The sequence below is a fragment of the Rhinolophus hipposideros genome (genome assembly GCF_964194185.1).
Source record: "Rhinolophus hipposideros genome assembly, chromosome: 5".
Lineage (NCBI taxonomy): Eukaryota > Metazoa > Chordata > Mammalia > Chiroptera > Rhinolophidae > Rhinolophus > Rhinolophus hipposideros.
Genome location: NC_138051.1, coordinates 45044115 through 45071064, shown reverse-complemented (window position 1 = coordinate 45071064; position 26950 = coordinate 45044115). Strand labels below are relative to the sequence as shown.

The following is a 26950-nucleotide window of genomic DNA, read 5'->3' as shown; positions in this document are numbered from 1 at the left end:
TGTCATGACATAAAAATGTTTCTTCAAATGTGGGGAGATCTTTTTGATAGTGCTGAAACTGTGGTACTCGTTGCGAAAGCTCCTGGGGTTTGGCCTGTGGGATTCACAGACGCAGGCAGTGTCCCCAGACAACCACTGAACACATTTACGCTTTGTCTTCTGTGACTCATTCTTGCAGGCAAGTAATAGAGATAAAAATAAACTATTAAAAGTGTAAACTGATCTTATTAATACTCTTACCTGGTGTTCAGTTGGTTGGGTGTAAAAGAAAAATCAACTCAAATTGACTTAGATGATAAAATAAATGAACAGATCATATAACTGAAAAGTCTAGAGATAGGGCCTACCCTCAGAAGAGGCTTGGTCTAGTTTCTTTCTCTTCATTTCTCAGTCCTGTATCTTCAGTGTGGAGTTTATTTTTGGCAGCGTCCCCTCTCATGGTCGCAAGATGCCATCAATGACCCCAGTGCCACTTGCCTCCAAGTTGGAGGAAAGAGTAAGATTGTTTCCTCAGCAAATTCCCGGAATTTACATAGGTCATGTGGTAATCCCTAAATTCAAAATTGTAATCAGGATTATGGGTCACATAGTTGGTTTAAACTAATCTGGGCCTGACCTTGGAGTTATGGATGGAAGTTGAATCCAGACTATAGGACTAAGAAATTTGGAGCACTGTTAGCTAAGGAGAATGGGAAATAGTCAAATATCTGTTACATCTCGAATGGAAACAGGACTGGATATGCAGCACTGATGTTAGTTTTTGCAGCTGATGTGTCTTATGCTCTCCAAATATTAGAGCTAGTTTCCATTTCTGGTTGTTGTAGCCATTAGTCATGTCCATTAGTGTTTCCGACTTTCTGCCTCTTGGATATACTCATATGGTGACTCTTTCTGGTCAGTGAGTTGTGACCATTTGAGTTAAAGCATTAATTTGTGGGTGTGAGACCCTTCAGATCTTTCTCTTTCCCTCTGGTACTGCAACTGGAAGTGTCTGAAATTGTGGCTGGTCAGTCCTGAGTTACTAGGATGACCAGAGTCTCATCATAGTAATGATGATGCTGGCTCATGCTGGACAAGTAGCATTAAGCTCTGAAGATTCTGGAGTAGTTACCATGGCATACCCAGTTGATGCTGCCTGGTACATAGGATTTCCTAAATTCATTTGGATTATTTAGGGGTGGCTTACAGAAATCCTACATTTGTATAATTCTTTCAACTTAGCAAAAATGCTTTCACATCTATGAACTCATCTTATCTCTGCAATAGTCCTATTTATAGATGAGAAATATTAGCTGCATTTTGCCAGTGGAAGAATTGAGGCAAACTAATGCTTGGTGTATGAATTTAGTAGTTGATTATTTTTCTATTGGCTTTGTTTTCTTAGGCAATACAATTATGCAACAAAAATCTCATTATAAAGAATGCTTCTCATTTTATTAATATTTCATCTGATTGCCCACCCCTGAAGAATTTATCACTTTTTACTTTATTCTTTCCCCATACCAACTCGTCAGTGATGAAAATGTGAAGGGCTTTGGCCACTACAGCTTCTGTTGGAAAGCTGAACTAAGGGAGTGGTTGGCTATGCTATTTGCCTGCATTGAGCTTTGTCAGGGGCCAAGAGAAACACTCTTGAGGGGGATTGAGAGGGAATACAGGAAGCTGTAATCATACATCAGGCAGTAGGTAACTGGGGCTCCTACTCAGTGAGTTAACTCAAGGGGAAAAGGTAAATATACAGTATTTCCCTTGGTAAGAAAGTGGCAGCTGACTAGAAACACAGAGTGGAGCAGAGAGCAAGAACTAATTGCTCTGAAAGTGAAAGAGATATCTTCTTTGTACTGAATTGGGGGAGCATAAATAGTAAAGATGGTAGGCTCTGGAAGCAGAGTGCTTGGATTCAAATTCTGGTTATTTGATCTCTCTGAACCTTGGATTTCCCCCATTCTATAGAGAATAGAGATATCAATACCTATTTTATAAGGATATTGTGAGGATAAAATGAGCTATGAAATGTAAAGCTTTTAGAACAGTACACATAGTAAAAGCTTGATAAATATCATTAATTGTTATTATTATTATTTATTATTATTCATTGCCACCCCTTCTGCCACCACCCTGATCTGACCCACCCATCATCTGTCACCTGGACTAATTTGAAGACCTCCTCGTCGGCCTCCTCACATCTGTTCTTATATAATTTTCAATTTTTTTCTACCTGATAGCTCGGGTATCCTTTTAAGATTAGAATCCATCAAGTTATTTCTTTGCTTAAAACCTTTCAATAATTCCCTCTTCACTTCTCCTTTTAGTCTTTCCAATAAAGACTAATATCCTTAGTATAGATTCCAAGGACCTTCTCTCCCTAGCCTCAGTTTGTGCTGACCTTTATAGTGAAGCCTCACAGTCCCTCTTTCAGATCCCCAGTGTGCCGTTTAAGGCCCACCTCAAGGCTTTTTTGTTTTTTAAAAATTTTTATTAAAAATACAGCTAACATACAATATTATATTAGTTTCAAGGGTACACCATAGTTATTAAACAGTTACACACCTAAAGAAGTGACCACCACAATAAGTCCAGGAACCATCTGACACCATACTATGCTATCACAATACTGTTGACTATATTCCCCATGCTTTATTTTACATCCCATGACTATTTTGTGACTACCAATTTGTACTTCTTAATCCCTTCACCTTTTTCATCCACCCCCTCAACCCTCCTCCCATCTGGCAGCCATCAAAATGTTCTCTGTATCTATCTGTTTGTTTATTTGGTCTTTAGATTCCACATATAAGCAAAATCACATTGCATCTGTCTTTCTCTGTCTGACACTTCACTCAATTCAATACCTCCAAGTCCATTCGTGCCGCCCACAGATGACAAGAACCTATCCCCTTCCATGGCTGAACAATATTCCATTGTATATATGTACCACCTCCTCTTTATCCATTCTTCCATCGACAGACACCCAGGCTGGGCTGCCTCCATATCTTGGCCATTGTAAACAGTGCTGCAATGAACATAGGGATGTACATGTCCTCTCGAAGTAGCGTTTTGGGTTTCTTTGGATAAATACCCAGAATTGGGAGTACTCGGTCCCTTGTCTCTTGTTATAGCCTTTGTTTTAGACTCTATTTTGTCTGATATAAGTATTGCTACTCCAAGTTTCTTCTTTTTTTTTGGTTTCCATTTCCATGAAGTGTCTTTTCCATCCCTTTCCTTTCTGTCTGTTTGTGTCTTTCAATCTGAAGTGAGTCTCTTGTAGGCAGCATATGGAAGGGTTTTGTTTTCTTACCCATCCAGCCCTCCTATGTCTTTTGTTTGGAACATTTTATCCACTTACATTGAAAGTAATTATTGGTAGATATGTAGCTATTGTCATTTTATAATTCATAATTTTGATCTTTTTTTTTCTGTCTTAAAGAAGTCCCTCTAACATTCCATATAATACTGGTGGTGCTGAACTCCTTTAGCTTTTTTTTTTTCTTGTCTGGGAAACTCTTTATCTCTTCTTTGATTTTAAATGACAGCCTTGTTAGGTAGGGTACCCTTGGTTCTTGCTTTTAATCACATTGAATATTTCATGCCAATCTTTTCTGTCCTGCAAAGTTTCTGTTGAGAAATCAGCTGACAATCTTATGGGAGCTCCTTTATAAGTTATTAGTTGCCTTTCTCTTGCTGCTTTTAGGAGTCTCTCTTTGTCTTTAACCTTTGCTATTCTAATTATAATATGTCTTGCTATGGATTTGTTTGGGTTCATCTTGTTTGGGACTCTGTACTTCCTGGGCTTGAATGTCTATTTCCTTCACCAGGTTAGGCAAGTTTTCAGCCATTATTTCTTCAAATAGGTTATCAATCCCTTGCTTTCTCTCTTCTCCTGGTACTTCTATGAGGTGAACGTTGTTACTCTTGATGTTGTCCCAGAGGTCTCTTAAACTATCTTCATTTTTTTGGATTCTTTTTCCTTTTTGCTGTTCCAATTGGGTGTTTTCTGCTACTGTGTCTTCCAAATGGTTGATTCAAACCCCTTGCTTCATCAAGCCTGCTGGTGATTCCTTCTAGTGCATTCTTCATTTCAGTTATTGTATTCTTCACTTCTGACTGGTTATTTTGTATGGTTTCTATGTCCTTTTTTTTGTGCTTGCTGTCTCTTTGCTGAAGTTCTCACTAAGTTCCTTGAGTATCTTTATAATCATCATTTTGAACTCTATATCTGGTAGATTGCTTGCCTCCATTTTGTTTAGTTCTTTCTTGGAGTTTTCTCCTGTTCTTTCATTTGGTATACATTATTTTGTTTCCTCATTTTGACTGCCTCTCTGTTTTGTTTCTATGTATTAGATGGATCTTCTTTGTCTCCCAGTCTTGCCCAGGTGGCTTTATGTAGTAGGTGTCCCATGGGGCCCTGGCACAGTCTCCTTGGTCATCTACTGTGAGTGCTCCAGGAATGTCCCTTGTGTGGATGTGCCCTTCTGTTAGAGTTGAGCCTTGATTACTATTGGCTCATCAGTGGATGAGTATGACCCTCAGGCTGATTGGCTACAGGGTTTGGCCACATCCAAACCTTACAGGCTGCTGGCGGGGGTTGGGGGGTTTACCCTAGTGGTGCAAACCCCACTTACTGCAGAGTCCACTGGTGCAAATCCCACTTACTGCAAATCTCAGTAAGTGGGATTTGCACCAGTGGGCTCTGGTGCGTGTTGAGACCACCCTTTGTGTGTGCCCCTTATGGGGCTAATTGGGCAGTGCTCTGCTGTGGTCTGAAGCTGAGCTCAAAGTATGTTGGTTCTGGGACCTCTTGGGAGGCGATCTGGTGCATGTCCGGGTCACCCACTGCCTGTTACTGGCCATGGACTACCTGGTAAGAACTGCAAAGCATCCACAGTTGTTCGCTGCTTGTGCTAAACCTGTAGGCATATGGGAGAGGCCATGCTGTGAACTGAGGATGTCTGCCAGTAGTACCATGCCTGGGGTAGCTCCACAAAAAGCCAGGACACCCTGAAGCCTGCTGTCACCTGCCAGCTCCCTTAAGGTTGTTCAGCTACTGATAAAGCCTCATGTGGTACACAAGTTGTGTGAAGCAGGGTTTCAGGGAGTCACTAGAGTGAGAAGAGCTCTGGTCACCAGGTTAATGTAGATTCTGGTTTGGTGTCACTTCTGAGCTTGGATTTACTCAGCAAAAGTCTCACAGCACACTGAGGCTAGTTGCCACGTGCCTGGGGCCTGTGGACTCCTATTGTTTTCTAAGAAACAGTACATCCAGGTGGGGCTGGCTGCTTGCTGAGAAAGTGCTTCTGGCATTGGGGGAGTTGGGTGGGGTGGGGTTCCAGCAGAACTCACCAGGTCAACAGATTCAGATTTGGCCGTGGGTGTGGGGGAATGCTCAACACAGAAAAAATGATGCCTATCAGCCAGCTTCAAGGGACAAGGACTCCACACAGGGAAAATAGTGACTGTCCCCCAGCCCTCACCTCAAAGTTACACACCTCAGTCTGCTCCCCTCTCCATGTCTCTGACATCCCCTGAGTTACTGTCCCTCAGCCAGAGCTCAGGGTGAGTGCCCGCAAGTGACTGAATCTGTTCATGGACCCTTTAAGAGGATGTTTGGGTTTTCCACAGCCTTCCATCTCACCCAGATGGTTGGAATCCCCACTTTTTTTTTCACAGCCAGATGTAGGGCTCCTCTTCCCAGTACCAGTACTCTGGAATGGGGACCCTCATGTGGGGCTGGGGTCCCTGTTCCTCTGGAAGGACCCTTGAAGCTGAGATATCCCTCCTGATTCTCAACTGCCACGTGGAAGTTTGGGGCCAGCACATTTTGTGTCTCCACTCTTCTCCAGTCTCAATGTGGCTTCTTCTTTATATTCTTAGTTATAAAATTTCTGTTCAGCTAGACTTCAGATGGTTCTCCAGGTTGATTATTCTATAATTTAGTTGTAATTTTATTGTGCTCATGGAAGGATGCAGGCACAGTGTTTATGTACTCTGCCATATTGGATCTCTCCAGGGCTTTAATATTAATATATTTTGGAGAAACAATGCGTTTTTCTTGTCCTGACATTACCTTTCAGGTGGAGGGGTCTCTACTGGTGTAACACTTCTCTCTCCACCTCTTTACTCACTCTGCTTCATGGGAAGTAGAGTCTTGTGTCAGTCTTAGAGGAATACTTGGGCCTCCTCAGCTCAGTTCTGCTCTCTTCCTCTTGGAAGTAAGCTTTCTACAGGGAGCCAGTGGTCTCTGATGCTCCTCTAGGGGTAGGCTCTTTCCCACTCCATGGGAGGTCTGCCCTGGTCTGGCGTTGCCTATGACTATGTGGTTAAGCCTACCTCATCATGGCGTCAGTTAACTGGCTCACCTGGCTTACAAACTAAAACCATGACTTGCAGCCCGGTTTCTGTCAGCACTAAATATGCTATCTAGAGTCTCCAGATGTATTTCTTTCTTCTTGGTCTCCTCCTCCTCCTCTTCATGCTTGTCCCGCTCTTCTTTTCTTCTGGATTGGGGTATTTCTTATGGGTCATGGTGGGAACGTTAAGAGGGTAGTGGTGAAGATCTCCCATACTGTATTATGGAATGAGTTGTACTAAAATTTGACTGTAGCCTGGGTCAATGACATGATTGAATATTAATGTGTCTAATATAAGGTTTTAACAATACTCATATTCTTGGACACAGCAATAGAAATGAAAATATTCTTTCCTTTTGACTGAAAAACAAAGGTAAATGTGTCCAGAGAGTCTCCAGGAGGGGGAGCCCTCGTTCCTTCCAGTCACAGCTGTGAGGATTTGCATCATCTGTGACTAAGTCATGACAGAGTCAGTAGAACAAATACAATCATTGCTATATGTTAAGTTAAGCAAATAGGAGAAAATTGTCACAGTCCCTCTTTGGCATTATCACTTTATCCCATACAACTGGCTCTTCACCTATGGCGAATTGAATTTTGTAGGAGAGTTTTATTATAATTCCTGCCATGATTTTGAATGTCCCAGAAGATGTTCAGTCTGTCCTTTTAGCAAGCTACAGTCTTAACCTCTGTTTTAGTTTCAACTTAGGAAAATATAAAACAGAATTAGGAATATGTGATCCTTTTAGTTAACTGCTTTTTCTTCTTAGCTTTCTTTTTCTTCCTTATTATCTTCTCCGAGTCCTTTCTTTAGAAAAACATGTGACGATCAACAGTTCTGACAGTCTTCCCAGCCCAGCTCTTGAATTGATAACTCATTGCAAAATAGTCATCATTAACATAAAGAACAATTTTTAGCACCTTACTATGTATTAGACCAACTAGGGTGGAAACTCTTCTCTTGACACCTGTCTTATTCTTCCAAAACTTATTGCACAGAGCTGGACACATTGATTCCTGGTAAATGTTAAAAATGGCCCTTTAACAGATGACTGTATTTTCTTTAAAGAGAGTCAGTGATTACTAGGAGTCAGTCTAGGTTCACTTAAAACGAGTCACACCACCTAACCTCAGTTTTAAAATATTAGTGGATAGAAACTCGCTGGGTATGTTGATTCTGAATTTAGAAAGACCTCAAATTTCTCATGAGATCTTTGTGGATAAGATAGAGTTAAGCCTCATGGGAGTATAGTTAGACAGATTTGTAAATGTTTAAATAAAACATACTTAACATGTTTTATATAAATACCTGAAAAAGGTGTTAACAGTAATCTGTGCAGAGGTCTGTAGTAATTTTCCAAAGTTATATTTCTTTAATTAATTTTTTTTTTTTTTGGTATTTAGTCCTATCTTTTTAAATGTAATAGCCTATAGTTTTGGAAGACTATATAAAAGGCATGTGTTTGAAATTTTTTGATGACAGAAAGCTGGGAGGAATATTTAACAGTTTGGGATAGTACACCCAAGATTAAATTTTTTTCTATAGGCTGGTATAATAGAAGTAGATGAAAGATCTTGTGCATTGATATTTTAAAAAAATCAACTGTATATGCTTCAGAAGGGGAGACATGATTTAATGGTGATTTATGAAGACATAATCTAGAAATTTTTAGTTCATCAGAAGTCATTGTGAATAAACAGTGAGATATACTTGCCAAAATGCTAATGAAATATAAGTCATGTTAATGCAATAGTCCAGAACACAGGACATCAAAGTATCTACTGTACTTGGACTGATTGAACTGAATCTGCAATACGTGTTTGGTTTTGGATGCCATGTTTTAAGAGAGATGCAGAGAAATTAGGATGGGTGCAGAAGAAGCTCATCAGGAAGAGATATCTATAAAATATGTCATGGAGAATGGCTGAGGATTCGGGAACGTCTGGATCAGAGTGGAGAAGATTTAAGGGAGCTCTAGAAGTAGTTTTCAAGGTTGTCAATGTGGAAAGGTCTTAGACCTGAATTAGATTACCCAGGGATGGAATTTGACACACATCAAGAAGTTAGAGGGAGGTAGATTTGGGTTTCTCATAAAAATCTTTCCAGCAATCTCCATTCTGAAGTGGAAACAGGCTGCCTTGCAAGGTAGTCAATTCCCCATCACAGAAGACTTTCAAAGATAGACCTAGGGGGTTCCTTGTTGGAGTTATCTAAAGGGTCATACTTTGGGAAGGTGGACCAGAGGATCCCCAAAGTTCCTTCCAACCTCATGAGCCCCAGCACGAGCTCAGTGTCTGTATATAGTAAATATTCCAGCAATATCTGCCAAATGAATGAATGCATAAGAGTAAAAAAACTCAGGGATAGACTTTTGCACTTCATACATTTTTGACTCATAGATGATTGTATGGCATTGAACAGTAATTTCAACTAGTATCAGGAGAATATCATCTTGGGGAAAATGAACGGCCTTGGGCCACATAGAGTTTAAAATTTCCTAGATAACTGGCTTATCTTTCTTGCTCTGGTATAACTCATGCTCAGCTTTGTAAGTTTTAGAGCTATTTCCAATAATGTGCAATGCCTTGCTCCAAACTAATGAGATGCTATTTCTTTTTCAGGATAATCGTATCCACACATCCAAGTACAACATTCTCACCTTCTTGCCAATTAATTTATTTGAACAGTTCCAAAGAGTGGCGAATGCCTATTTCCTTTTTCTTCTGATTTTACAGGTAATGTTTACATTGTATTTACTCATCATCTCTTGGTTAAAAGTATTCATATGATTTGAAAAAAATAAATTAATTCACTTAGCTAAATGTTCATGATTAGGTAAAACCATCCTTAGATTTTTAATGTTAATATTACTGTTTCTCTTCACAAATGTGGGAGGGCTAGGAATGGGGAAAAACTAGTACATTCATCATTTTAAACACTGACGTAATTTTAAAATGCAGCCTTGCACTTTATTTGAACCAAACCAGAGCCTAATAATTACTGTTCATAGCCTCCCTCCTTTCTTTATCTCTCTCTCATGTCAACAGAATGGGTAATGCCAGAGTGGAGACAAAGAATCTAGCTGAGTAGTAGTTTGTGGAACTTAACTTGGAAAATTTCATTTGCATCTAAGAACAATGATATATTTTACACACACACATATATATATATATACATATACATATAGCACATATATATACATATACATATAGCACACATCACATATATGTATATATATATATAAAATAAGTGATGTATGCTATAGAATGACTGTAGAATGACTACTTTTTGAAGTTTTGAGTGGTTAATTTATACATTAATTGATAACCTTGCTTTTTCCTCCCATTCTACTAAAATTTGGGCCTAAATGAAATTTCAGCTTTTACTGATATTTTAGAAAAGAAAAGGCATAAATCAAAGTATATATATATATATATATATATATATATATATATATATATATATATATAAACAGCACATATTAGCCAGTTATTCACCTAGTATTTATTTTAGAGTAATTTAATCAGAATAAACGGGTAGATTCAGAATGTGCTGGTCTCTGTGTTAATTATAGGAGGTAAGCAGGTAGATTATATATGTGCAGTATAGATTAATAGCTTGATACTATTTTTTCTTTAATTGAGTAACTATTTGCATTAAGAATCTTGGTTGTAAGGGGCAGAAACCTTAATTCTTTTAAGCAAAAAGGAAACACATTCATGAGTATACAGAGGGTGCCAAAAATGTATACACAATTTAAGAAAGGAAAAAACTGTATTGAAATTGTAATACTCAATATATGCTGATAACAAAAGATGAATACAAGTCATGTGTATACATTTTGTGGCACCCCCAGTATATCATTTAATGTGTGACTCAATTTATGGGCAACTTATTTCAACAGAATGTGACCTCTCTTTCCTCTGTTGTACTTTATGTTGGCCTCATTCTCTCACAGGATCTCTCTATGTGGAAAACCCTGAAAGCTTTAAACTTTTATCTTCCTAGCTTCAACTCCAATATGAAAGAGAGAGAGAGAAAGAGAGCAAGGGACATTAGTTCTGATTGGACTTTGCTGAGTTACACTCCTATTCCAAAACCAATCACTGTGGCTCAAGATTTTGATGCAATGACTGTCTTGACCTAGATCACATGCTAAAACCTCGAGCGAGGATGGAATAAGTGCACTAAAATGATGTGGACTGAAAGTGGAAGAGGTGGGGAAGCGCCCTAATAAGGGTTAGTTGAAAAGAACTGGATGCTGAACCGAAAGAAAAACAATAAACAACAATAACAACAACAAAAACAATAACTGTACACCTTACAAGTTATTGAAGAGACTTTAGTATCCTAGATTTCTTTCTTTTTTTCCCTGTGAATTTGCTTTTGGTTTCCTCATACAACTCTTTACACCATTCTGGAATTTTGAGGTCATTTCTCTAATTGCTTTATTATTTATGGTCAAAGCCTTTTGTTCACAGAATTTTATATCTGGAAGGTATCTTTGAGATGGTTTAGTCCAACCTCCTTTCTTTTACTGATGAAGAAATTATACCCAGAAAGTTTAGAGGATGTACGAGTTCTGACAGTTAAGTTCCCGAACTTGTTGCAACGATGTTGCTAAATTTTTGATACCAGAGGGATTATTTATTATGAATTTGTACCAACTGGACAAACAGTTAACCAAGTTTACTATTTGGAAGTACTGAAAAGGCTGCGTGAAAAAGTTAGACGACCTGAACTTTTCTCCAACAATTCATGGCTCTTGCATCATGACAGTGCACCAGCTCACACAGCACTGTCTGTGAGGGAGTTTTTAGCCAGTAAACAAATAACTGTATTGGAAAACCCTCCCTACTCACCTGATCTGGCCCCCAATGACTTTTTTTCTTTACCCAAAGATAAAGGAAATATTGAAAGGAAGACATTTTGATGACATTCAGGACATCAAGTGTAACATGACAACAGCTCTGATGGCCATTCTAGAAAAAAAGTTCCATAATTGCTTTGAAGGGTACAGTAGGTGCTGGCATCAGTGCATAGCTTCCCAAGGGGAGTACTTCGAAGGTGACTGTAGTGATACTCAGCAATGAGGTGTGTAGCACTTTTTCTAGGATGAGTTCGTGGACTTAATTGCCTGACCTCATATAAAGCTTTTACCACAGTTAATGATAGAACCAGGACTAGAATCCAGATTTTCTGCCACCCAGCCCAATATTTTTGGTGATACCTCGGAAGCTTTCGAAGTTAGTTTGTTTTTTGAATCATATGTGGAAATATTATAAAAATCGATTACATTTAGAGCTGTTTTGATGGCACCTGATATTGATACACTGACCATCTCTACCCAAACCTTCCATTCCTGATGGCTCTAAAGCAGCCACAAATTGAGCCTCATTTGAAAACTACCTGTCTAAGAGAGTCATGTCAACTGTCATGATGTGTGTCTCAGGTGGGTGGCTTTGGAGGATAAGCACCAGGCATTGGAGTCAAATAGACTGAGGTTCAAACTTTAGCAGTATATGTTCTTGGCCCAGTTGCTTGACCTCTCAGATACTTATTTATACAATGGGAAAATTATACCCAGGGCTACAGTGTTTCTTGATTCTGGGGCACCATTCACAGTATATTGTGTGTCTTGTGCTGGGGTGGTATTTACATGGAATACAAATCCTAAGTGTTCGTGCAAAACAACTCTGATACAGAATCTAACTCTATGAACTTCTCTGAGGATTAAATGATGTAATATATGGAAAGTGCTTGACACAGTGTCTGGCTCAAGGAAGAGGCTCAAAGAATCTCTCTTTGGAAACTGGTGAGGAGTTGGTAAAATTGTTAAAAGTTGAGAAGCTGAAAAAAGACAGGTGATGTTTATTATCCTGGGGAATGATCATCTGTGAAAGATTTCAAGAAGCTTACTTCACACTATAAAAATTTTATTTTTTATCAGGTAGTCTGAAAAGAGATTCAATGGTACTTCTATTCTGTGTATCTTACAACCAAATGTAAACATTTAAATTACTGAAAGTTGTTCTAAATTTGTATAAATAACTGAATATAATCCCATTAAATTCTGTCAAGTTTTACAAAATTAAAGGACAACATTTAGAAGATATGTTTACTAAATTTAAAAGTCCTAAGCTATTTGAAATGTTTGTTTCAGCTGATTCCAGAAATTTCCTCCTTGACCTGGTTTACCACCATTGTGCCTTTGGTTCTTGTGATAACTATGACAGCTGTAAAAGATGCTACAGATGACTATGTGAGTACTTGCTTTTTCACATTTACAAAGGGTATGGGTGAGAAAAAACACATAAGATAGCAACAAAGTGTGGCAAAACTATCTCTGGGCCTGAAGGGGAAAAGGAAGGAAGCAATTACCAGACCTGGAGCTGTAGTTGAGGGCTGCTTACAGCAGCTGGGGCTGTTTGGAGAGGAAGAAGCAACTGTTAACCCATCTTGAAGGAAGCCAGGCACTCTGGCACTTTTCTCTGGCACTCTGATCTCTGCTAGTGCCACCTACTGGCCAAGCCCAACCAGAAACCAGAGGGCCAGAACCCTGGAGGTCAGCTTCCCTGGCACATGGCAGAGTGGAGAAGGATGGGTATAGACATGGAAGAGCAAATAGAAAATATCCAGCACCCCTGTCAAGTTATGTATGCAGACAAAATAATTGTTTCCATTTCTATTGTTCTATTGGTGGGGAGAAGATTGCATGCTGATGATGGGCTGACTTAATTTACTCCTCTACCAATATTATCAACTGTCCATGTTAACAAATGCCAAATATTTTATTCTTCTTGGTAATCCCCATTAATTTATACCTGGAAATCAGTGTAATTGTATGCACTGGGCATAGCATAAGAGAAAAGATTAGGATGGGTTTGGGAAGGATGTTGAAAAAGGGAAGGGCTGGTTTGAACATTTTATTTATTGTGATATTGATGTAATATTTTGAGTATTTTTAAAAGGAAAAAAGTACCAATCCTGATGATTATGATCTATGAAGTCAGTTTCATGTTTCCTGATACTACCCCTTGTTCCACTGTGCATCGAGGCTAATTGGTTTGAAATAACACCTTACGCTTTAGCCTATCACTATCTGATCTTGACATTTCACGTAGACAGTCTTATCTCAATGGCTGCTAATTTATGAGTTTAGTAGAGGGCTCATAATATTTGGATTCTTTTAAGTAATAAAAGATGTTTACATTACTGGAATATACAATAAGAAATAGGATCACTTGGGCATAAAAACACAAATCTACACCAAATGTGGTTCAGTATTGTATTTTGATTTTTGTTTTAAGTATTCAGTATTTCATAAGATCACTGTTAACAATTAGAATTTCTAGAGAATAAAAATACATGTTGTTATAAGTAATTTCATGACTTCAAAGAAATCCATAAAACAGAATGAATGATGTTCCAATAAAGTATTGAGCACATATGTGAGAGAAATGGAAGTCCCCATTCCTTGTTGAAGGCATCAAAATTAATGTATGGTTTTCTCTGGAACTCTGCGGCTGAGTAAAGGGCATACTGTCTTTTTAGAATCAACTAAAAATGTGTAGGAATTGGAAGAGCATGTGGATAGACTTGTTCCATTGGTGACACCCAGAAGGAGGTTTAGTGAGAAGGGTCTTGACTCACACTTAGAACACATGGAGCTTGGTCCAAGATAAATGTAAGCTGTGCTCATTTTGGACCGATGGTAACATTGTCCAAATAGATGAACTTGAAGTACTTTCAGTGTCCCTATTTGTGTTGACAAAGTATGATTTAATATGTTTGTTCATAAACACTTTGATTTTTCAGTTTCGCCACAAGAGTGATAATCAAGTGAATAATCGGCAATCTGAAGTGCTCATCAACAGCAAGTAAGATATCCACTCTGGGTTATTTTTAAGATTTCTGAGACCACCAAACAGATCTTGACAATCGGTGGCTTCCTCTTTAAATTACGTATTTATTTCCTCCTTTAATTTATTAAAAATTGCAATGTAAGCCCATTTTATTTTCGTGGTTCTTTTTTGTGCTCAGCAAATGCTTGTGCTAGCCACTCAACTTCTACTTCAAATCCCTTTGGAGTTTCTCTGTGGTATGTAGACATATCATCTTCACTTTTCATTTCGAGATCTAGTACTATTTAGAATTGGTACACATGTGATGTCTTGTATGTTGTAGATGTTTCATAAGTACTTGAATTATTTAGTTTGGTAATTTCTGGGGAATATTGCTAGGGAGACTTTGATACATTATTGATAGTGATAAGAATTCTGTATTCCATTGATAGTTGATTTTAGACTAGATTACCCACCACAACACAGATTTTTCAGTGCTTTTAAATTTGTCCATCAATAAAGAAATATTTACGTATGGGAATGGTTCTTGAATCTGAAATGCTTTAAAATGTGTATTTACGAACAATGGGAATAAAAACGTCCAGAAAACTTAGACAAAAGGTAAATTTCAAACTTTCATTCCATTCTTTCTTACTCTCTCTGTCCCAGTTTTTTTTCTAATAACATACGGCAAAGTAAATTTGTGAGAATGTACTTCAATCCATCAGTCAACCACATCTGCTGATGATTTTGAATTATTTGGATACTATGAAAAATATATAGTTTTTAAAGGAAATATAATAAAACAAAGTAATCATGTGAGATGGAAAATTCCAAGAAATGAAAGATATCAAGAGGGGCTATGTAGCCAAGACAATAACTGGTAGGCTTGAAGGAATTAATCTCTTTTCATTACTAATGTTGACTGATCGCTAATAATGTAATGAATACACATTGTTTTTCTATATCAGATTGTTTTGGAAAATGATGTTAAATGCTCAGTGAAGAAAAATGATCTTAATCTAAAACTAGTTGTACAGACAGAGCCTCTGAAAGTGTGACATGGATAAGCCATTAAGAGATGCCTGGAACCATGTGGTTCATTTCCAATGTTAGCAGGTTTTGAATTTTTGCCACTATAGCATGGTGTTTAAAAGTGTGGGTTTTTGCACTCAGGGAGACTTTAAATATGAGTTGAGTCCCGACCCTGAATAATTCTGCAATCTTGAAAAAGGTCTTAAGAGGTGGTGACTTTTGTAAGCTAATGTGGTATGTGACTTTGGGCTGTACTGCTGCATACGAGTATCTTTGACTTTCTCAAGTCTTACAGTTCTGACTTGCTATTACACTGACATTAATATGATTTGACTAATTTCCCATGCAACATTTGATAATCAGTCTCATTACTTTGAAGTATCATTTCATATAACGTATGAGAGTAATCCAATAACTTAGATATTCAGGAACTTGATGACTGTGGCTCACACATGCTAGCTATCATTGTCATTATTATTAGAAGTAGCCGTAGTGTTATTTTCTTGTGGTTTCATTTATCTTGTTGTTGAGTCCTTATGAGGTGGCATCTCTTTGTAATTCAGTATGGTGTGACGTTTTAAAAAGTATTGTTACTGGTGCTGTCAAGTTGAAGGGAGAAGCATATATCATTGAGACTGGAGTATTCTTTAAGAATCAGTTAAAAATCAGACAAGATTTTCCATGTGTGAGGTTACCTACTATTGTGAGCTCCTCTAGGGCATCTCTTGGTCATCTTTATGTCTCTTGAGCCTAGCACAGTGCCTGTTGAATTTTCAAATTGAACAGTAACACATATCTTTGCTGAGAGGGCAATGTACCAGAGGAGTTTGATCTGTGAAATTTTGCAGTCTCATCACTAGCCAATTTTAGCAGCTAGAGTGGTGGTCTTTGCAGAATGTACTCAGGCTATGGAGACTGGCATTGTACTTTTTGGATTGTGAGAAGTTGGGGAAATCAAATGGGTTCAGATCTGAGACAGCCCAGGGAGATTCAAGTCCTCCTTGGAGCTGGTGGTTGTAGAGCACTGCTGTTGGTGCTCTGCGCAGACCACCACTGTTTTCCTATGCTCACCCCCAGGTCCTCTGTGCATTGCTACTAAGGGTTAGCACCTGCCACTTTCTTCAGAGCACTGCCCTTGGGCTATTGGAGCCAATGGTCAATTGTACAGGTGTAAGAAAAAACAGCATCCCTGTCTCAAGTGGAATAAGCACTGAGGTGTACTTTACACCCCTGAACACCCATGGAGATCAGGCTGACGATGGGACTTTGCCTGAAATCACACTCTTGTGTGACTTCTTCCCCTTCCTCGTGTTGCTTCTCATTTCCCTTTCCAGATTTTCCCGGAAGTACTTCCTGAATGAACAGCTTGCCTGTGAATCCTCATCTCAGGATCTGCTTCTAGGGAGCCTGATCTAACACAGTAGTTAATGCATGTTTAATCCCATAGCAATGTTATGGAAAATAGTAGGAAACTATGTTGTGTCTGTCCTTGGCACCTGTGGGTCAGGATCCAGGATAAAGCAAAAAGCCTGGAGGGGATCAGAGAAGTCCAGGCATTGCTGGAAGTAGGTGACATACTGGGTGCTTGTGGTTTCCTGGCAAAAGGTCTTGGACTTAGGCTTCATACTAGGGCAGAAGCCATCATCGGCTTGTCCTGAAGAAAGAAGAGACACAGTCAGCCTCAGGGAGGAGATTCCTGAAGGGAAGAGGGAGCAATGAAAGCACCAGTTAGGAAACCTGGTTCTATGTAAGTGATCACTGTGTGACTCTGGGCAATTAATTTTCCTTCTGGGCTTTGGTCTCCTTCTGTGCCCAGAAGCAAGGGCGGTTGGCAGGTACATTCAGATTCAATATGTATTTATTGAGCAACTACCATGTGTGGGCTCCAGTGCTTCCACTTTTAACTCTCATAAAACCCCAGAATGTAGGTAATGATGCCCTAGTTTGGAGATGAAGAGACTAGGAAGGGAGTGACTGGTCTAGTGTTCCATGGCTAGACCCTGAATTGACTTCTACCCACTCACAAGGCTATATGTAAGTGTGAACTTTATGGTTTGATCATATGTTCACTGTTTATATTGTATTTGAAGGGCTTTGTATACAATTATGGAAATATGAACATAATTACATAATATATATGTAGTTTATCTATATGTAATATAGATACGTAAATAAACATATATCCACACTTTCAGTGCTTGGAGCATTACTCATCTATGTTCTTAGCATTGTGTAAGCTGTGATGCTGGACGTTGTAAACTGAAGTTACAAAATAATTAGGGAAATAAAACCCTTCCTTTATAACCTTCCTTTTCAATTTTACTTTTTTGGTTTTGTTACTAGTATTTCTTTGAAATTAGGATCAATAGTCTGCATCTGCAATCTGTTATAATATGTGAAAGTGCTTAAGAAATAGGTGTATTAGGCTTTGATAAGATCTTTTGGTGACTTCAGTTTTAAAACTAAGTAGTAGTGGCATGATTCCATATGGTAAAAATTAATGTGACTCTTGAATAGGAAGTGCACATTCTCACCCGAGACAAGATGAAATATGTCTGTTGACTGAATCTGTGAATACCAGTGTTTCACAAGAGGAGGTTTTCTCAAGTCATGCCAACACCTGGGCCACCGGGGGAGCAACTGGGCAGGTGAAGGTTGTGAGAAAGAGTCTGAAAGTTGCTGCAGAGGTCATGGAATCTGGTGCTCCTCAACCTGAATGCACATTATATCAATGCCCTAGCCACACCCTAGAGTAATTAAATGAGGGTCTTGGAGGTGAGGCCCTGGTGTTTTTTAAAAATTTCTTTTTATCTATCTATCTATTTATTTATTTATTTAAATTAAAGTTTATTGGGTGACAATGGTAAGTTAAGTTACATAGGTTTCAAGTGTACAATTCTGTAATTTTTAAAGTTTCCAAAATGATTCTAACATGCAAGGTCAAGAACCCCTAATGGTAGCCATCTCTTTACCCATGTCTATATCTCTATGCCTATGTCCCTCTAATTTGAAAAGACATCCAAGGAAAGAAATTCTACAAAGTTTTTAAATGATAAACTTAGTTTTTCACATAATAAATATCCTCACGTATTTACTTTTTGTTTTGTGGTAAGGTTCACATTTTCAGTCAAACAGTTGGCCAGTCAATAATTACTTAGCCATGCTTTTCTTTCCTTCAGAAATTCAAATTAAAAATTCTCCTATTTGTTGTCTTTTATTTATTTCCCCATTACCTATATGTATTGTTCTCAATGCTGAATCATTTGCTGACTTTAACATATTTATCCAACTTCTAATTTTTATTATTCTAGCCCAGGGGTGTCCTAACTTTTTTCAATGTTTTCCACCAAGGGCCATATGTAGTAAAATACACAAACAGCCGGGCCACTCACTCGAGGTGAAGAACGTATTGCCTCACCTGGTTTATTTAAGTAAACTAAATACATTTTTGGAATTTGCTGCGGGCCAATTAACAATGGATCATGGGCCGCAGTTTGGACACCCCTGTCTAGCCCATCACATTTCTAGTCATATGGATTTTAGATGACAGAAGAAGTGGGGAAACTTTTTGCTACCCCATTAGGCAGCCTTGAGCCACATGTGGCTACTGAGCATTTGAAATGTAGCTGGTCCAAATAAAGATGTGTTATTAGTATAAAGTATATACCAAATTTCGATGACTTAACCAAAAACAGAATGTAAGATGTGTCATTAATAATTTGTTTTATATTGATTCTGTTTCAAAATTATAATTTTGTATACATTAATTTAAATCAAATATGTTATTAAAATTAAGTTTACCTTTTTTTTTTAACTCTTTTTGAATGTGGCTACTAGAAAATTTAAAATTATCTGTGTGGCTCACATTTGAGGCTGGAGTTTTATGTCTATTGGATGGTACTGCTCCACACCCCACCCTTAGTTACAGGTGAGAGAACTGAGCTGAGAAGAAAATGAGCTCTGTGCTATGACCCTGGCCTCCTGATTCTCAATCCAGGATGCTCTATTTGATCTTGCAGGCTGCTGGCTTTGAACTAATAGAGTCAGCATCACTTTTTCGTAATGTTCTTACGTCCCTAACATCTCCTGAACTCATACTTCTACATTCAAACAATCCAAGCTCAGATACTCCAGTGCAGTTACCCCTCTTTCAGTCAGGATATTTCCTGGACACCTCTAGTTTTCAAATTGCTCTTGACCATCAGCTTTTTGTGCAACACATTTCACTTTATACCTTTCTGAGCATTGGTAAACTTGACTTAAATTTCCCAAGCTCTTTCACAGAAATGTCCCCATTAATCTTATTCAATGATTTTTCATTTGGCAACTGTGTATTTATAGGAAGAGGCAAAGGATTTCTTTTACATTTGCAGAGTATTGTCTGCACAATTCAAGCCTGGTATTCATCGATGCTGCATAATTGTGTCAAAATACATACTATTTCAATAGGAACATATTTTCTCTTTGTTTAATCAACTTTTCCAGTTTGAGTGATAACTCCCATTGGATATTGGGATAGAAAATTTTGTTTCATTTTTTTCTTAATACGTAGGCTTTTTTTCCTCCCCATTGTGCGTATGTCCATTAAGAGAAATTTGGAAAATAAGAAAAAGAAGGAAAAAAATAACATTCATACTTCCACTATCCAAAAGTGTTACTAATTTCTTGTATGTCCTTTCTCTATTTTTTTCCTATGCCAATATTTCTTAAAATTGTGTAGATGTGTGTGTGTATGTATGTATATATACACAAATATATATATATATATATATATATATATATATATATATATATATACACATACCCTTCTGTTTTCACTTTGCATCACATCATTACCATTTTCCAGTCTTTATCTTGTTTTTATACACATAATTTTTTTAAAATTTTGTTTTGTTTTCATTTTTATTTTTTATTTATTTATTTTTTCTGTGATACATTTTTTTATTAGTTTCAGGTGCACAAGACAAAGTAATACTTAGACGTTTACCATTTATATCCCTCACACTATGTGGACCCCCCTCCCCCCATCCACTATCCCTCTGATATCGCACACAGCCATTACATTTCCACTGTCTCTATTCCTAATGCTGTACTCCACTTCTTGTAAGTATATACATACATATATATATATATATATATATATATATATATATATATATATATATATAATTATAGTTGACATTCATTATTGTTCAGCTTCAGGTGTACAGTGCAGTGATCAGGCATCTACATTATCCCTGAGGTGGTCTCCCAAATGGGACATGTGTCCATCGGATACCCTCCAAAATCTTTACAACATTATTGATTATGTTCCCCAAATTAATTTTCAAAACGCCATGGCCATCTTTGGGTTACCGACTGTTCCTAATCCTTTCACCTTCCCCCTTCTCCCCACCCCCCTCCCATCTAGCAACCCTCAGTTTTTCCTCTTTGTCTCCAAAACTGTTTCTGATTAGTTCATTCACTTATTCTTTTCTTTAGATTCAGCATATAAGTGAGATCATATGGTATTTGTCTTTCTCTGTCTGACTTATTTCACTTAACATAATGTTCTCTAGGTCCATCCATGTTGTTGCAAATGGTAAGATTTCTTTCTTCTTTATGGCTGTGTAATACTCCATTGTATAAATGTACCACAGTTTCTTTTTTTTTTTTATTAGTTTCACGTGTACAAGACAAGGTAATACTTAGACGTTCATCATTTCTATCCCTCACACTGTGAACCCCCCTCCCCCCATCCATTATCCCTCCGACCTCACAACCAGCCATCACATTATATATATAAAATTATAGTTGGCATTCATTAATGTTTAGCTTCTGGTGTACAATGCCATGATCAGGCATCCACATTATCTCTGAGGTGGTCTCCCAAATAGGACGCATGTCCATCGGATACCCAACAAAATCTTTACAACATTTTTGAATAAGTTCCCCAAATTAATTTTCAAAAAACCCTGAGGCCATCTTGTGGTTACCAGCTGCTTCCTAATCCCTTCACCTTTCCCCTTATCCCCAACCCCCTCCCCGCCCCCGCCCATCTAACAACTCTCGTTTTTTTCTTTGTGTCCTCAAACTGTCTCTGATTAGTTCATTCACATATTCTTTTCTTTAGATTCCGCATATAAGTGAGATCATATGGTACTTGTCTTTCTCTTTCTGACTTATTTCACTTAACATAATGTTCTCTAGATCCATCCATGTTGTTGCAAATGATAAGATTTCTTTCTTCTTTATGGCTGCGTAATACTCCATTGTATAAATGTACCACAGCTTCTTAATCCAGTCATCTACCGATGGGCATTTCGGTTGTTTCCATTATACACATAATTTTTAAGGGCTGCATAACATTCCATTAAATGCAAGTCTCATAATTTACTACTCCCTTGTTTGATATTTAGTCTTTTTTGTTAAATTTTAAAATATAGTTTCTTGATCTTTCTGAACTGATAGAATTATTCTTTTCCATGAGACTAGGTTTTGGTGACATATTTATAAAACTCACCTAGGATGATTACATTGTACCCATTATTTCCTATATGAAGTAATTAGAAGTTAAAGCATTACTCAATCCACTGACAACAACCTTTATTGAAGTATCCAGGGTTTATGTGTGAGTAGGACCAGATTGGGCATAGTATTGATGGAACCCTGGGAGATTTCAGTCCGTCAAACATGGGGGGTTTCCTGAATGGGTGGCTGTCAAACTACTACCATAAGTTCCTATTTTATCTTCTCTTAATCATAGCACAACATGAAAAAAACCTCAAAATGTTCTGCTTTAAAAAATGTATTAGTGACACATGCAAATCCCCAAGCATCAATAATCTGAAACAGTTTGAATGTAAATTTTATATTACAATTACTAGCTACATAGCACTCATATGTAAAATATATGCATCAGTTCTGGTCTGCAGAGTTCCTAGAGTAAATTTGGGGAGTGACTGGGCAGTGTGGCTAGCAGATTCTTCAGGCAGCTGTGAAAGAACTCTTTCCATCTTCTTTGTCCTTCCAGATTAGAGAGGTATGTAGCAATGGTCAAAAGAGCTATCATTTGCTGCTGAATTCTTGGAAATAACTTACCCAAAAAAGGGGGAATTCATGTATGGCATTGCCCTCTGCTGGATTTGATCCAAAATATCAGTCTTGGGTAAGAGTGGATTATTATTGTTAAATATGCTCTTACTTTTTCTCCTGGAGCATCTGTAACAGAAAATATCAAAGTTTGTTGAACTTAATGCATCTGAAGCTGACACATACTTAGTATGTCTGTGTGTTTCTTATAAGTGGGAACATGTAAAACTCTGGGATTCTGCCTATCACGTGGGAGAACTGATGCACCCGGCATTGAGTTACCTTGTCTTCAGGGTTTGTGGGCTTGCAATTGGAGTGGAGACTTCTGTGGTTAAACATAAGGCAGAGCACCAACTTTCTGAGTTTTTTTAATCTTCAGCCCACCAAGACAATTTATATGTTATGATGATACCACTGGGTCTAGGGGATAGCTACTTAGGGTCTATATGAAGAGATTGCATATCTGAAAGGAAAATTGATGTGAAAAATTTGATTCTTCTTCTTTTAAACAATGTTAGTAAAACATACTATTATGGGCTTAAATAACAATGAGTTTAAAAACAAGCTAATGGGAATAATCTCAGTGCTTTGTGAATTTAGAGGAAGTTGTTTAAAAATTAATTTTTAGTTCATGTTGCTAACTCACAGAAAAAGTGTTTCAAAAATAGTTTCACCCTCAATAAATTAATTTCAGTTTCTTCAGCCTTGGACTGATCATTTCTTGGGCAGTTTCTGCGTGTCAGCTTTGCAGATGGAAGGGTCCATTTGCCAATGGGCTGGTTTCTGTGTGTGAGTTGTGACATTGTTATAGTTCTTATAAATGTTTTCCATTGTAATCAATTATTATATTGCATAAATACAATTTTTAAAATGTCAAATTTCTAAATGGTGACTATTTCCCCAAATGAAGTACATCTTGAAATAACAGGAAATTATAATGCTTCAAAACTCTGCACATGGGCTTTTCAGTGGTATCTCCTAATTTCTTTTTAAAATTTATATAACCCAGATGTTGGTTGCTCTCTTTTTCTCCTCTTAAAGCTCCCCCACCACTAAAGCATTAGAGAGCAAGGTAGAGTTGAATGAAAATTTGGTGGGGGATGCAAATGAGGAGTTTTATTTCACAGACTTCATAGCGAATAATGCAAAATTCCATTTTAACATTTTTCTTCCTCAAAGTTCTTATTTTGCTGCTGGCCTTTGCAATCTCTTTCCCTATTCAGTGCTCAGTGTAGTTGGCTCCATTCCTCTTCTCTCAGTATCTGGGGCTCTTCATATTTATCTCCCTTTATTACTCAATGTAGTTTGGTTCTTCCTTGGCTCTGAACTCAAGCCCATCACAGCTGCTTACCAAAATAGCAGACTTTTCTTAGCTAGGATCCACTTATGTTGGACGACCACGGAAGCTTAAAATACACCACATTCTACGTAACATTTAAAACTTGATTCTTTCCCTCTCTTAAAAGACAAGTTTATGTATCTCTTCTCTGTTGTCATAAGGAGGAGATCTAGAATTTCTTTTGAAAAAAAAAACACAACCCAAACTTAAGGCCACAAACGCCTTGGGATATTAGAACATTAACTTTAATAATGTAAAGCCCTCTTAAGATCTTAAAATCTGAAAGCTAAAAAGACATTATAATGTTATAGTGAGTAAATTTGGTTTCAGTCAGAGCCCACACATCTATACCAAACCAAACAAATGTTTTAACAGCATTTGTTGATTAACTACTTAGATTTCTGCTACAGGAGCATTTGCTTTAAATATCCTGAGATAGTTTCAATGGGTTAATTTCTTCCACGCATTTTAGATTGGTACCGTGTTTCCCCGAAAATAAGACCTAACCAGAACATGAACTCTAGCATGATTTTTCAGGATGACATCCCCTGGACATAAGCCCTAATGCATCTTTTGGAGCAAAAATTAATATAAGACCCAGTCTTATTTTCGGGGAAACACGATATATGATCTGTCTGTTGTAGGTAGAAAATTAAGACAACTTAAAAAAGTATAAAGAAAATGTAGAAATTATTATTGATCCCACTACTCAGCTCAGAGTAAACTACAATGAACTTGTGAAGGCATTTTATTGCTTTCTTTCCTCCTCCGTCTTTGCTTTCTCCTCTTCTTTTTCCTTTCAACACTTTCAACAATATTCATTTTAAAAATAATTGAGATTATACTATCTCCTATTGTCATGGTTTGAATTGTGCCCCCCCCCAAAATATATGTCTGCTAAAACCTGTGATTATGATCTTATTTAGAAAAAGGGTCTTTGCATATATGATTAAGGTAAGGATCTTGAGATGAGGTCATCCTGCTTATCTAATCACAAGCATCTTTATAAGAGAAGGGAAGAAGATAAACAGAAAAGATGGTAAGGTGAAGATGGAGACAGATATTGGAGTTATACAGACCCAAGTCAAGAAATGCATGAGACCTCCAGAAGTTGGAAGTGAGGTATGGAACAGGTTGTTCCCTAGAGCCCCCAGAGTGAGTGCTGCCAGGCTGACATCTTGATTTTGGACTCTAGTGTCTAGAACTGTGAGAGGATAAAGTTTTACTATTTTAAACCACCTAGTTTGTAGTAATCTGTTACAGCAGTCCTAGGAAACTAACACTCACTTGTTTTTAGCTTTTAATTGAGAGGTTTTGTTTGTTCAATTTTTTTTTTTACTCGATAGATATTTATTAAATGCCTAGTACATATCAGGTGGAAAGCTTTAGGCTGGGAATGCAAAGTTAAAGAAGACATAATTTGTGTCTGAAATATAATGCAATCATACATATATGGTATGCAACTGGTTTATGTTTAGAATTGCCACAATACTCTCAGCATTTTATTGTTTTTACTCACTGGTAAGGCGAGTGAGCAAAATGACTCATCTCATTAGGAATGTGCAGCTTTTGAAAATCCTTATCAGTATACAGGCTCTGTAGACAAACCAGTGCCAGGTGGCAGAAAACCTTAGAGGATTTGAAAACCTGGTTGGAAATGGTGTCTTGAAGCTGTAACTCAGGGAAACATTAAACTACCTTTACACTTGAGTTTCTCAAAAACTAAGATCTATTTCCTTACATGCCAGGAATTTAAAAAATTCTCACTACTTACTGACTTTTGGCAAGGATTATATGTACAATACTAGAAGGAGAAGGAGGAAAAGGAGGAGAAAAAGGAGAAGAGGAAGAAAGAGGGGCATCTAAATGAATTAAATGAATCATTGTGAGGCAAGATCAGAATATCGTTTATGTACTTTTCCTTCCCCCTTTTTTCTTCCCTACAACTAATATGAGGCAAGGGGGTGCATTTGCATGGCATGTTCTGTGAACATCATTGTCTGCTGTCACTGCCACTTGAGACTGGTGTTTGCTGTGGGGTCTTTGGATAACAAACCCATCTTTAATTCAAGTGTTCTGTGTTACTGGGAGTCTCTCTGACATTGCTGCACCTTAATGTTCATGGGACCGTGTCTGACATGGAAAGAAAGGGAGACAATTAGGTCCATCTGGGCTTCATTTCTGAATTAGCAGAGCTCAAGGTAGTATTTGAAGCAATGCTTATTGTTTCGCAGCTGCCTCCTGAGTGCAGCACATCTGAAGAAGAAAAATGTGGGCTCCTGAGCAGCCCTAGACACTTGGACAGAGATGCAGAAATGGGCTTCCTTCTGTCTGCGTCAGATGTTTGCCTCCAGCCGGACTTTCTGAATTGTCTGGCTAACAAATCCTGTTAACCCAGCTTGCCTCATCTGGTTACCTTGCCCCTTACCAGGCATTTCTGTTCAGACATATTTTCCCCCTTCACACTGCTAAATTTAAGGCTTAATTTTCAAATCAAATGCTCGTGTTGCTGGTTGCCTGAGAAATCACATATGGAGAGCTGAGAGACCCAGGCAGGGAACTGTGCCCTCGCTTCTGGAGAGCAGGTCTGGAAACCATATGAATTGTAAATAGTTTTAAAATGTAAAAAAGTAAAGCTTTCTGCCAAAAGAGAGAGCTGGGTTTTTTTTTTTTTTGTTTGTTTTCTTTTATTTTTCCTTTCTAGACTCAGTTATTATATATCTGTTGGAAAGTACTGACCTCTATCATACAGTCTGTTTACTGTCTCTATCAGCCAGATTTCACCCCCTTGAGAACTCAGCTCTGCCAACACTTGCATTAATAGAAATAGATTTTGGGGTCACAGATATGTACCATGAGTTAAGTTATTAGGCACAATATTTTAATGGAAATTTGCCTTCTTTCACTTAATACTTCCTTCTGAAAGTAGGGTGCTAGAAATAGGTTAATATTCTTTAAAATAATGAAGCCTAATTTTACAGTAAAAGTGAGAAAAAGAATAAATAGGAAAAGGGGCATGGCTTCCTTTATTTTCTTGTCACCAAGTAAATAATGTGCTACCACATCACTTTCCACATTAAGAAATATTGTCCAACATATGTCCTGTTTTCTTGGTTGGGCTTTCTCTTCTTCACCTGATCTTTTTGTTGTAGCACGTATTTCTATAAGATTTTTGCCCCCCACTTTGGCCTTAATTCTTGTGGGTGCCAAGACACAGAGACACTGTCACTATAAACTGTCAGCAACACCTTTTCATTCTGTTCTGGCAAATATCTTCAGATTCTTCTTTTCTTCCCCTCTGTTTTACAAATTT

At 37.8% G+C, this 26950-nt stretch overlaps 1 protein-coding gene across 1 annotated transcript in view; it reads left to right on the top strand.

Moving 5' to 3' along the window:
• Positions 1–26950, top strand: part of ATP8B4 (ATPase phospholipid transporting 8B4 (putative)) — a 204923-nt gene that overhangs the window by 48731 nt on the left and 129242 nt on the right. The window contains exons 4-6 of the mRNA XM_081049971.1: positions 8970–9083; positions 12512–12610; positions 14167–14228. Of these exons, the coding sequence (XP_080906097.1) occupies positions 8970–9083; positions 12512–12610; positions 14167–14228 (275 nt within the window). The remainder of the gene's footprint in view (positions 1–8969; positions 9084–12511; positions 12611–14166; positions 14229–26950) is intronic.